The sequence below is a fragment of the Drosophila santomea genome, chromosome 3L (genome assembly GCF_016746245.2).
Source record: "Drosophila santomea strain STO CAGO 1482 chromosome 3L, Prin_Dsan_1.1, whole genome shotgun sequence".
NCBI lineage: Eukaryota > Metazoa > Arthropoda > Insecta > Diptera > Drosophilidae > Drosophila > Drosophila santomea.
Window position 1 is genome coordinate 9987274 of NC_053018.2, and position 12727 is coordinate 10000000.

The 12727-nt window shown below is 48.3% G+C and overlaps 3 protein-coding genes across 3 annotated transcripts in view; 2 read left to right on the top strand and 1 right to left on the bottom strand.

Moving 5' to 3' along the window:
• The first annotated feature begins 874 nt into the window (after positions 1 to 874).
• Positions 875 to 5770, top strand: LOC120447688 (mediator of RNA polymerase II transcription subunit 15). The gene is made up of 4 exons (XM_039629218.1): positions 875 to 887; positions 1525 to 1892; positions 3648 to 3974; positions 4035 to 5770. Exons 1-4 carry the CDS (start codon positions 875 to 877, stop codon positions 5727 to 5729), a joined length of 2403 nt encoding a protein of 800 aa, XP_039485152.1. The 3' UTR covers positions 5730 to 5770.
• Positions 5771 to 5863: 93 nt separating this feature from the next.
• On the bottom strand, positions 5864 to 10213 carry LOC120449289 (transcription initiation factor TFIID subunit 2). The gene is made up of 6 exons (XM_039631676.2): positions 9870 to 10213; positions 9752 to 9806; positions 7928 to 9693; positions 7459 to 7871; positions 7189 to 7399; positions 5864 to 7126 (listed from the first exon to the last, which is right to left on the bottom strand). Exons 1-6 carry the CDS (start codon positions 9917 to 9919, stop codon positions 5956 to 5958), a joined length of 3666 nt encoding a protein of 1221 aa, XP_039487610.1. The 5' UTR covers positions 9920 to 10213; the 3' UTR covers positions 5864 to 5955.
• A 197-nt stretch (positions 10214 to 10410) lies between these two features.
• Positions 10411 to 12727, top strand: part of LOC120449291 (calpain-B) — a 4277-nt gene continuing 1960 nt past the window's right edge. Inside the window, exons 1-3 of the mRNA XM_039631677.2 lie at positions 10411 to 11577; positions 11641 to 11915; positions 12130 to 12727. The exon at positions 12130 to 12727 is cut by the window's right edge and continues 1960 nt beyond it. Of these exons, the coding sequence (XP_039487611.1) occupies positions 10640 to 11577; positions 11641 to 11915; positions 12130 to 12727 (1811 nt within the window). The 5' untranslated portion in view covers positions 10411 to 10639. The remainder of the gene's footprint in view (positions 11578 to 11640; positions 11916 to 12129) is intronic.

Sequence of the window (12727 nt, forward strand, 5' to 3'; positions counted from 1 at the left end):
GGCGATCGCAGACAGACCTTTCTCTTTGTGTTGGTGCCTGGCTGGCACGACGAGCCGCAAAGGTCGTCTTTGGATATAGCCATTGTGACTTTGGCTTCAGCTCGGAACTCGGGGATCGAAGCTCGGCTCTCGGCCGAGACTCGTCTGTTTTGGCCACCGGATTTATAAATACAAGTGTTGGCCGCACAACGCCAAAGATTCGTTGGCTGAACGTGCAGCAGCGCGCGCGATCTACTAAATCCGATCCCCAAAACCCATCCAAAACGGAGCTCTTGCTCCTGGCTTAAAAAAAACCAAATAAGAAAACAAAAAATATAAAAAGTTAAAAACACAAGACAGGAAAGCAGACGACGGTAAAGCAATCAGTACATCTTTCATATCCAATTTGTAGCGTTACGAATTTCGCGCCAAAAACAATCCAAGGATTACGGAATACGAATTGCCACTCAGACTTTGATTCAGTTTTAGTTTCGGTTTTGCAATTCGCAATTCGCAGTTTACAGTTTGCTGTTTGCGAATTCGGTTTCAGATTGTGTCGAATCTTCAGTTGCATAACTAGCAGTAATAATCGCATCGTGTTGTGTGCTTCTTTTGGTTCAGTTTGTTGCAGCCGGCAATGCTTGATGCAGATGCAGCAGATGCGACCATCGTAGTCCCAAACGCCTGACAAGGAAAACATAAACGAAAACGAAAACGACTGGGAAACGAATAATAATATATATAACCCAAGTGACTGTGAAAGTAGCGAGCGGCCAGGCAGAGATTCAGATATTCAATTACTAGTCTGCTGGTGCAGTGACGCCACACAATGAGGATCCAAGTCTTGCTCCTGACACTTCTGCTGGGTGAGTAGACATCAAGATCTGCGTGGAACATGCGAATATATGGTTTGGGAAAGTTTGGCTTTCCTACAATTTTTTTTTAAATTATTTTTTTTTAATTAAAAACTGCTTGTATAATTTTCATTTTATGTTAAAAAATATTTTCTATTTATTTTTCCCCTAAATAACTCATTTGGATTACAACTCAAAGTGAAAACATTACCAGGGCATATTCTCTCAAAATTATAAAATAAATTGAATTAGCTATACATTTTCAAAGATATTTATACCAGCTTGTTATTTTAAAAATCTGAATGTTATATTAAAAAAAGATTAAGTATTCACACATTGAACTCATTGCATTTATAGAAAATATTACTTAAACTCGTTATTTTTTATAAAATGTGATTTAAGGGCTATTTTAGTAAGCTATTTTGTAGTTAGTAAACAAAATTCGAAACATTTTCAAGAAAAGTTGAAAAAAATAACATTTAAATTTAATACAAAACATTCAATAATTGCAATATTAAATAAAATAGTATTTAATGCTGCTCTAAAATTATTCAAAGGCCATCATAAAAATTTAATTTAGCTACTAATCTAGCAACTGTAAACTTTTTGTGCATTGGAATAGACGCTCTTTCCCACAATCATACATTTTTAAGTGGCACCTAATGACACCTACACCTGTCCTCCCACACAGGCCTCGTCTGCGCCCAGGCCGTGGATGCGGAGGCCAAGAGCAGCCAAGCCAAGCCGGCGGAAGACAGCAAGAGCTCCGCCTCCACGCCGCTGGAATCGGAGGCGACCAAAGACAAGCGACAGGTGAGCTCCAAGGAGACGTCTCTGTACCCCAACCATCGCAGTTCGGCGGCCTCGCCAGCCGCCAGCGATGATCCCGAGGATGGTCAGGAGACCATCTACGGCGCCAAGCCCAATCAGTTCATCATCCGTCCCATTGCGCCGCATCAGCACCAGCAGCACGAATCCCACCAGGAGCCGCAGCTGAGGAACTTTGCGGCGGCCAGTTCCCGACCCCATGCCGCCCAACTTTTGGAGCAAAGCCAGGAGGTGAGTTGGGAATTAGAGATTATCATAGATAAGTGTAAGGCTTCACAACTTATGAACTATCTGCAGCAGCTTCAGGACTTGTTTTCGAAGTTGACCCATAAACCCCAGCCGAATCCCTGGCTGTTCAATAGGGAGTGGGTGATCCACTGATCGACTGGCCAACTGACGGATTACCTTTGCCATGGGGAATTGTTTGTTTTGTGCCAATCGGGGGGCGTTCCATCGACATCGCGGCTCTTGTCTGGGGTTTTGACTTGGCCCCGCGGCCATCAGAGGTCGGACATTGGACATCGGACGAGCTGGGAGATCGTGACTTGGCATCGGCGGGCAGGCACACGATTCTTTGCAAAATGCCGGATGTAAACATCTCGGCCGAGTCCAAACCGGCCAACATAAAAGGCAGAAAGCCAAATGAAGCCCAATCCCAAATCAAATCCCAGACGGATTTTGTCAAATTTTCCCTTTCGCCGAGGCCAAGAAACCTTGACCAATATCTCGGCTTATATTCGGAACAAATTGCAATAGATGTAGACAAAGGCGATTGCAATTAGCCAAAGACAATGTTTATGTTGCGAAATGTATAGAAATTAAAAGCGCCGGCATAAGTTGTAATAATCATAATGATATTTTTATTATAAATGCAATTGGCAAAACTAAGTCACGACATGACGGCGACGGCGACGACGACGACAGTAACAAATGCATAATTGCAAAATTATTATTTGTCTTATTACGCGTCAACACAACAATTTCCACCTCCTGCCTTCCAACTCGAGTTTCCACCCATCCGATTCGCTTGGCAATGGCTTCTTCTATTCCTCGCCACCGGCCACCGGGTCTCCAGATGGGTCTTGGAATAGTGCAAGACATCGGAGCCCGTGGAAAAACAATGACGCTTGTCGTGGGAAGAAAGTTGATCTATAATCACCCCACTTTTGGTCTGTCAGCTTTGTGTCGCTTCATGGCGCCTTGACTCGCCCGTCGGCGGCTTTATTTGCCATAATAATGTGAATAGTCGATGACACACTGTGCAACAGGTTTCCAGAAGAATTCAGGGGCTTTCTATGTTTTTATGGAATCTTATAGTTCACTGCTTTAAAAACATATTTATAAATAGGAAAGTTTAAAATTTGAAGTGTTTTCCTAATAGTCAAAATACTCTTTAATTTTTAATCTTTATCACTATAGTCATATCACAAAAAAGGTATCTTATACTCAATCAATAGTTTTCATGATAAAGAACAGCATTTCTATGCATATATACGTTTCCTTTTCAAATTATTTGGCATTGTTATTATAGATCTTTATTGTATATTTTTAAAAATTTTTTTTATAGAAAATCCCTGATATTTTTACAAGGCCCACACACTAGATTACTTTTACAGCGAAAGCGTGTTGCACAGTGTAGTGTTTGTTGTTGCTGTTGCAACATCGAAGAGTCGCAGTCTTTGTGGTTGTTGTGTTTGCTGTTGGCGTTGCCAAAGCTTGCCACAAGTGTTATATAAACTCATTTTTTTAGATGCCACGCCATTCTCACAGCGTTTGCTGCTCTGAAGCACCTGCAACCCGTTGTTGCCGCTGCGGTTTTTGCTCGGCTTTTTTTTTCTCGAAGTAATGGTGATGGTGTTGGTCATGCGGCTCCACTTTAAACGGCTGCTGACATTGGCCGCCGGCTGAATGCTGCCAGTTCACACACCCACCATAATTATGCGCCCACTCACTTTTCCCCTTCCCATCTGTATCCATATCTCGAAGGTGCAGCACTACGTGTATCTGCAAGATATAATGCGCCATCACCAGCCCAAGGCCCTGCTGGCCGCAGGTCAAGGCAAGGGTGCGGCGGCCAGTGCGCCCAAGAAGTCATCCACTCCGGTGGCCGAGGAGGAGCAGGAGCAGGAGCAGGAACAGGAGGCGGAGCAGCGTTACGCGGTGTCCATTCAGCCGCAGCCGCAGCAACAGCTGCAGCAACCACGAGCACGTCAGTACCAGGGAGTGGGTCCCTATCAGCTGCCATTGCCGCTGCCCGCTCCACAGCATCGTTCGGTGAATCCCCAGCAGCAGCAGCAGCAGCAACATCAGCAGGTGGGTCATCTAAACAAGATGCTATAAGCCTTTTATACTAATCTATGCGAACTTCAAAAGCCCTACCAAGTTATTCCCGAGGAGCAGTTCCTTAAGATTCTGGAGGAAGAGCTACAGGCCAGAGCCTATCATGAGCAACTTCGGCAGCAGCAGCAGCAACATCAACAGCTGCAGCAACAGCAACACCAACAGCAGCAACAGCAACAGCTACCCAAACCTGTGCCCATCCACAGCACGGCTGCCACCCACAAAGTGCTGCAGCAAGCTGATCCCTCGCTAGGACTTGGTGGCTATCGGGAGCGCTTTGTGGCCGAGCAGGAGCTGGTGACACCCTCGTACTCGCATCCACGCGGCGGACCCAAATATCTGCCCTTGCCTCAGGCGCAGCAACTGCAAGAGGATGAGGAGCCACAACAGCAACAACCGCAGCGTGTGCAGCTTCACAAACCGATACCACATCCCGGCCAGCAACTCATCCATGGACTGCCACCTCAGATTGCCTACTACCAGCCACAGATCAGCTACAAGACCCTGCCCAACCATCCACTGGCGAAGTCCTCTCTGGAAAGTGAGATTGAGAAACTGCTGGCAGCCAATAAGCCAGGACAATCGTTGGCCTACGTGGACAGCAGCAATGAGCAGGTGGCGACAAGGCAACCTGCTCCCCAGCACCCAGCACCACCCACCTCGCATCCCGCCCTGAGGCAACCCAAAGCATACCTGGCCAGCACACCCAACTCCCTGCTGGATGCCAATAACCAACCGTTCGTTCCATCGCTCTTCAAGTTCAGCAACTACCAGCAACCGACGCCCATTTATCCCACTTCGGAACCCAAGCGATTGGGACCCGTCGTCTATCCCACACAGCAGGCCAATCAGCCGCAGCCCTCGCAGTATTACTACCAGGAGGCAGCGCCCACTGGGGCACCCAAGCCGAGTCCCATTCCCAAGCAGTACCACCGATCTAAGCACTACAAGCTGGCTTCACCCACTAAGGCATTGCTTTATGCTGATTACGAACGTCAGGGATCGCCTTCTCCGCCGCCGCCATCCAACTTCTATCCCAGTCCGCCCGATCCGCTAAAGCACTCCCAGCGAAATCTGGCCGTCACACCCACTGCTCTGCCGCTCCACGCTGAATACCCTTCACCGTCTCCCTCACAGTCCAGTATCTATGTGTCCCAGGGAACTGGAATTGCCACACCGTCCCGACCCACGCCCACTACAGCTCCTATTCAGAAGCTACGGACTCTGGATGAAGTGAAGCAATTGAATCTGCCGCCTCCCAATGGCAAGCCCCTAACCCAGGCCGAATTCCAAGCTCTGGTGGATGCCGGATATCCAGTGAAGGCTGTGCCCGTGCCAGTGCCCGTGCCGTATGAGCAGTACGTGAAGGATCATCCGGAGTACCGCAATCATCCTCCTGTAGACTACGCTCATATCATGCGCCTGGCCACGCGGCAATTGGCTGCCCATCAGCAACACAGATCGCTGGCCGCTCCCTCGGAGCCGTCGGTCAAGATCCTGTCCACTCCATCCGCCGGAGAGCTGCATCAACAAACGGCCACTGGCATCGGCGGCGGCAGCATCACGTATTTACAGCCCATCGAGGGTCAATCTCATCCCCATACCCTGGCCCATGTGCATGCGTTGCAGAAGAGGAGGCCACGCGATGAGCAGGATACCGCCGTGGCGGGCAGCGAGCCCAAGGCGGCAGCTCCGGAGGCGGAATCCGCGAAGGCGAAGGTGCAGTGAACCCATGTCCTGTTTTAGTTAAAATGTCCTTGTCTAGTTTGTAAGTATTGTAAAAATGTTTCAGCACTTCCTTAATGTTAAATTATAAACCGACAAATAAACGTATGAATACAACTAACAAATAATGGCAACCCTTTTACGAAATGAGTGTAAGGTATTTTACCTTTATTTTGTCACCTATCATCCCCCAAGCATTGCATTTTTCCCCACCCGAAAGAACCCGCACTTAGTTAAGGTTCATGGGCGGCAGGCTGTTGCTGTTGCTACTGTCCGCCGAGCTGAGAGTGTCCGGAGTGGCTGTCTCGCGTGCCTGCAGGCGGGATATCTGCGGGTCACGCTTGTCCTTGTCCTTTCGCTCGCGCTCCTTTTCCTTGTCCTTGTCCTTATTGTGCTTATGCTTGTGCTTGTGCTTGTGCTTTTTCTTCTCCTTCTTCTTTTTCTTCTTGAGCCCACCATCGCCGGACTTCAACTTGCCCTCCTCGTGGCTACTCTCATACCTAGTGGTGTCGCCCACGTCAAGCATTACGGAAGAGTTATCATCCTCGGCGTATATTTCGGTCTTAAGGCGCTTGGTGACCTGATGGGAATCAGGTGCTTCGTCATCTGCCGGCAGGATGTTTACTTTGGTCTCACTGTCGTAGGCCTGTACGTTAACTGGTTCATCTAGCACGGTGATCTCCTCGCTGCGTTCCAGCTTGATTATCTCATCGCCCACCTCAAAAGCTTCTGTGGCCGTCCGCTTGATTGTAACCATGGCCGGCTTTTGCCGCTCTTGGTGCTCATTGTCCAAGGTATCAGATTGCGTTGGCAAATGGGGTTTGGGATCGCTGGTCTTCTTAAAGCTACCGGTTATGCTGCCTACACTGCTATTATTGTCCTTCATCAAATCCTTGTAGAAGCTTTGGTTCTCACCGGCCTGCAAGCAATTTGGTCGCTTACTTCCGTATAGTGCGTAGTACAGATCGACAATATCGCAGCGAAGTTTTGTATCGAAGGCCAATCGGTTAATACTAAACCATAGACGATCCACGAGATTGGGCTTATCCAAGCGGCTGCGAGATTCGCGTGTGAAAGGCGGATTGTCGATCAGCAGTTGGGCCAAGGCATGGCGAGCAGCCGGATCGGGATCAGATTCCAGTAATTTAATCAAATGCTCCAAATCCTCGATACGCCCATCCACCTTCACAAAATCCACCAGACATTCCATGGCAGCAATGCGAAGGTCTAAATATATTCCATACTCCGCATAGCTGCGGTAAATGTGCGGCAGTGAGGGCAGGTGACCGAATTTTTGCAGCTTCCTGATGACCTTCAGGCAGGACACGGACACCATGTACTTGTACGAGGGCAGGTGCTTCTCCATGTTCAGCAGACGTGTAACCTCATCCAGCACCAACCTGCGGATAAGAATTGAATAAACTTAATACATGAGAAAATCATTTCCGGTTTTTAACTTTACTTCGCATCCGTAGAAAGACTGTCCGTAGTGATTTGCGTGCCATGAATGGCAACGGAGACCACAGGAGTCAAGGTTTCGCCTAGTGCTTCTACTAAAGCCGCCCTGTAGTATGCATCCGTGTAATGGTTACGCGAATTCTCGTTGTACTTAAAGAGATCAAAAAGAAAACGCATCACTTCCGGCGGGCAAATACCATGAGATGTGCGCAAACCTAAAAAATAAAGCAAAAGTTTATAGAAGAAATCACCAAGCTTAACTCAACTAACTGACCTGCCATGGCCACGGGAATAGCCTTCTGCAGAAAGTACAGCTGGAAGTTGGAGAAGTTGTTCAGCTTGATAATGTGCGGAGCACTAAATGAGCCAAAAAACTTCCTAAATATGTTCAGCATGGCGGGTGGTCCGCTCCAGGAGGCTACCATCTGGTTGGCCACTTTGGTCAAGCTGTGGGCTGCCTCGCAGCGCACCTTATAGAAGCAACGTTCGCTTTCTATGGTGTCGGTTAACGCCAGCCTGGTGGCATTCGTTGGGTACTTCTGCAGGGCTTGAATCGCCTGAAATTGGGCAGTTACATCACGTTCATGCCGAAGCTGATACTGCCACTGAAAGTCAGGCTGCTCGATTATAAGGTCACGCAGCAGAATCATTTCCGGATCTAGGCGAATCCACAGCACAGGTGAGTCGCTAAGTGAAGTAAAGATGTTAACAAAACTTAATCATATATTTCATTATAAACTTACTCCATGGCTGATAAATCCATATCCACTTCCTCGCCGGTACACAAAGGAATCTTCTTCTTTTTGTTACGCCTGCTCTTCGAGTGGCAAGTGATATCGGACTTCACCAGGGTATTCTCAATCTGCAATGTGTGCTTAAAAGTTCCATCCAACTCCTGTAGCTGCACCATCAATGGACCATTGTACTTCCTAATGCCCCGCTGGTTAACAAAGTCCTGGCGGATCTCCAGCTCGATGGTGTTTCGTTTGCGATTGAACACAGATGTGAGGGAAAATTTGGCGTGACCACCAGTGCGCACCCACTGGTCCATGAAAACAGACATGTCTTTTCCCGTTACCGTAAAGATAGCCTTTATAAAGATGTTGGTCGAGATGAGCAGCTGAGACCAGAGTCCTGCGCCGATCTTCGTCGTAGCCGCACTAGAAGCCAATGCCAATTGCTTGTTGAACACCTGAATCAGCAGCTCCTGGCCGATGCGGTTCTCCAGCATTCGGATTACGAAATGCGCCTTCCTTCGCATCGCCTCCACATACTTCGGCGACACGGTGTGTAAACTCTTAATGGGAAAATAGTGAACAATCTCCTGCTGCTTGCTGGCAGCCGCCGATGAGTTTGTGCCCGAAACAGGTAATGGAGCTGGGGGCTGACTGCAATCGAGAATAATGCCGCCATACTGCTCCTCGTAGCGAACGACACGCGCTAGTTCAGATTGCACCCAAGCGCGGTACTCGTTGTTGCCGAAGCACTTCCTGGAATACAGACCACACAGGTACTCCGCAATGCCCTTGGCTAGCCAGGTGTCCGACCAATGATGCGATGTGATAAAGCAGCCGAAGAATTGCTCAGCCACAGCCCGCGACATAAAGGTTCGAGATATATACGTCTGATCGATGATAGCTATGGAGTGCAGTAGGTTCACCGAAGCAATGCTCATTGTGGCATAGGCACTTATGTCAGTGTCCAATTCGTCTACAAACACTTGTTTGTAGCAACTGAATGGGTAGCGCGTAGATAAGGTCTCCTCGAAGAACTCAAAGGCCTCGTGCAGGTAGCGAACCGTATTTTTTAGCAGCGGCAGCAATCCGGGCAAGCAAAAGTGGGTCACTTCATGCATATGCGGATCCACGTAGATCTCAAACTGACCCACAGCCAGAGCAATATTCGGTGCACATACTGGAGTGCTAACCGAGTAGTGAAAGGTTTTCTTTCGCAGATCTGGAGTCATAATTACTTCTAGAAGTTCTCCGCACGAGACAGCGGTCATATTTTTGTCCACGGTAAACTCTAGCCGCCAGGTGCAGGGATCGGCGAAACTGTCCACGCAAGGAAACCACAATCGCGTGGAGTTTTCATAGCAATTGGTGAACATATGCGAGCTGTTCATTTGTATCTCCTCGTCCGTGGAAGCGGGTGGTATGACAAAATGTACGCCGCAATTGGGATTCTCCAACGAGAATTCGATGCGGATGCGCAGACCCTGACCCTCCTGGATCATAGAGTTGCCTTCGGGCGGAACGTGGATAAGCAGTTCGCCGTTGTTTACATCTGGATCGGTGAACTGTGCGGCAGACAGATGATACTTGGAGTAGACCTCCAGCATACGGCTCTTGTGTTCCTTGTAGCAGATGTTCTGGAAGGGATCGAAGTACGTGAACTCCGCCTGGCAGACATCATTCAAAACGACGCTGTAGATCCTCAGCTGCTTGGCGTTCAAGCGTATCAGGCGCAGATTCTCGCTGTTCGGCACAATGGTCAGCTCGACCACGCCCTAAAAGTAGGAGGTATTAGGTTTCATACATATATACATGTTTATAAGTTATATTTACGATTATGCTCTTTCGTTCGAAACTGATGCCCGTGAGGCTCACAACCTGATGCGCCGTGCTGTTGAGAAGGGAAAAGTCATTATTTTTGTATTTCTAGCAGAGCAGGTGGTAAACTTATAATTTAAACGGACGCAGCGGCACCTCGGGCACCTCAGGTTGCGTTTCCATCGCTTAAAAGCCGGTCCTTCGCCAGAATTTGTCAACTAATTTCCGTTTGTTATCATAAAAAACACGGCACTGTTTAACTTCTTCTTCTTCTTTTGAGAATGCCGACAGGGCTAAAAAAAATACCAAATTGATTTGGATCAAGGTGGCAACTCTGCGTGGTACTGCAGCCCTGCATGCCTTGTTTAACCCCTATGACATGTTGCGTCTTTAATATTGACCCCTATTTAATTGTTTACGTTAGTGCGCAAATATAGACTACACCAATTCTAGTTTTCTTTAAATACTTCCCAAATGAAGTAGTAGTACTAATTTAGGAGAGAAAATAAAAAAAAAGCGACAGTTATTTGTGTGAAGACTCGATATTGTAACAAATTTAATTTATTTATGATATATTTTTTAAATTACCAAATAAATAAGAAGTATTTCATTAAGCCTTTTAAAAATGTTTAGGCCTGCACTTTCATATATACAAAATGTATATAGAACGCATAAGGGTTAAAGATTATGAATCATTTACCGAGAAAGTTAAATTTGGATACTTCTCCCATTTAAAGCGTACAATTTCCAGCGAGTCAGCAGTTTTACCACGGCAGCGAGCTAATAAACATCTGGTTATTATTTAGTTCCGTAGTTTTAGCCGATTTACAACGCCATTAGTCCGTAGATTTAGGGAAAAACCAGTGCGTGGAATAGGAAAACCACATCGAAAACCCAGTGAAAATGTACGGCATTGATAATTACCCCAAGAATTATCATGCCAGTGGCATTGGCCTTGTCAACTTGGCGGCCTTGGGCTACAGCAAGAATGAAGTCAGCGGCGGGAACGAAGGAGCAGCCCCCAAGCCCACGGCGGGTCTCTACCCCTCGTTGCCCTATCCATCATCCGAATCCGTGGGCGGAATGCCATATGTGGTGAAGCAGACGAGTCATGCCCAGAATGCCTCGTACGCGGGACACCCAATGGGTATGGGAATGCCCGTGCCAGGAGCCCCCTCAGCGCCGGCACCCTATCCAAGTGCCACACCATACCCGGGAGCAGGACTTTATCCCAGTTTGCCATCAGCGAACGCTTCATCGCTGCCGTACCCCACTGCGCCAATGGCACCCTATCCAACCGGAATGCCCTATCCAACTGGCATGCCACAGCCCAATCTTCCCTATCCGGCTGCTCCGCTTGCACCATATCCATCTGCCATGCCCGGTTTGCCCAGTATGCCAATGCCGTACGCTCCCATGCCAACGAGTCCGGCTCCGCAGCACAGTGCCGGATTCCCAGCACTGCCATATCCCTCGGCTCCGCCACCGGCCAGTGCTCCAACCCAGGAGGAGGAACCTTCTGTTGGCGTGGCCGAGCTAAGCTTCACCAGCGTGAAGGTGCCCGAGAACCAGAACATGTTCTGGATGGGTCGCAAGGCCACTAGTACCCGGCAGAACAGCGTGAGCAAAGGCGATTTTCAATCTCTGCGCGACAGCTGCGTTGCCAATGGAACCATGTTTGAGGATCCCGATTTTCCGGCCACCAACGCTTCGCTGATGTACTCACGGCGACCGGATCGCTATTACGAGTGGCTGCGCCCAGGTGACATCGTCGATGATCCACAGTTCTTCGTGGAGGGCTATTCACGATTCGATGTGCAACAAGGAGAACTTGGCGATTGGTAAGGAAAAATACATTTATACATAAATGAGCATAAATTCAGAAATGCAACAATCCTTCACAGCTGGCTCCTGGCTGCAGCTGCCAATCTGACGCAGGACTCGACGCTCTTCTTCAGGGTGATCCCGCCGGATCAGGACTTCCAGGAGAACTACGCTGGCATCTTCCACTTCAAGTTCTGGCAGTACGGCAAGTGGGTGGAAGTGGTCATTGATGACCGTCTGCCCACCTATAATGGCGAGCTGATCTACATGCACTCTACCGAGAAGAACGAGTTTTGGAGCGCCCTGCTGGAGAAGGCCTACGCCAAACTCCACGGATCCTATGAAGCACTCAAGGGTAAGAAAAGAAATATTATCAGCAGAAGCCTATAAGCACTGTGGCATGTAGAAATGTATTTCTAGTTTCTAAAAATACACTATGCTTATCATAGGTTCTTAAAAAACTAATATCGCACATATTGCGTTTAGAACTTTGTTGTAAAGATCTGAAATTTAAATATTCTCATTTTGTAACCTAAAAAACTATATTGTAAACTTCTTCCCACACTTAGGCGGCACCACGTGCGAGGCCATGGAGGACTTCACTGGCGGCGTCACCGAGTGGTATGACATCAAGGAGGCTCCCCCAAATCTATTCAGCATCATGATGAAGGCCGCCGAACGTGGTTCGATGATGGGCTGCTCCTTGGAGCCGGATCCACATGTTCTGGAAGCCGAGACGCCACAAGGATTGATCCGCGGTCATGCCTACTCCATTACCAAGGTATGCCTAATGGACATCTCGACGCCGAATCGTCAAGGAAAGTTGCCCATGATCCGTATGCGTAATCCATGGGGTAACGATGCCGAGTGGAGCGGTCCGTGGAGTGACAGCTCGCCGGAGTGGCGATTCATACCAGAACACACGAAGGAGGAGATTGGCCTGAATTTCGACAGGGACGGCGAGTTCTGGATGTCTTTCCAGGACTTCCTCAATCACTTTGATCGCGTGGAGATCTGTAACTTGTCGCCCGACTCGCTGACTGAGGATCAGCAGAACAGCTCTCGCCGCAAGTGGGAAATGTCCATGTTCGAGGGTGAGTGGACATCGGGCGTAACAGCCGGAGGTTGCAGAAACTTCCTGGAGACATTCTGGCACAACCCACAGTA

Excerpts from the sequence above, each read along its gene's own strand:
- LOC120447688 (XM_039629218.1), top strand. Across the intron at positions 1,893-3,647 it reads TTTTGGAGCAAAGCCAGGAG|GTGCAGCACTACGTGTATCT; the intron begins GTGAGTTGGGAA and ends CATATCTCGAAG. Across the intron at positions 3,975-4,034 it reads AGCAGCAGCAACATCAGCAG|CCCTACCAAGTTATTCCCGA; the intron begins GTGGGTCATCTA and ends GAACTTCAAAAG.
- LOC120449289 (XM_039631676.2), bottom strand. The coding sequence starts at position 9,919 with ATGGAAACGCAACCTGAGGTGCCCGAGGTGCCGCTGCGTCCGTTTAAA. Across the intron at positions 9,694-9,751 it reads TCGAACGAAAGAGCATAATC|GGCGTGGTCGAGCTGACCAT; the intron begins GTAAATATAACT and ends TCCTACTTTTAG. Across the intron at positions 7,400-7,458 it reads TATTCCCGTGGCCATGGCAG|GTTTGCGCACATCTCATGGT; the intron begins GTCAGTTAGTTG and ends TTTATTTTTTAG.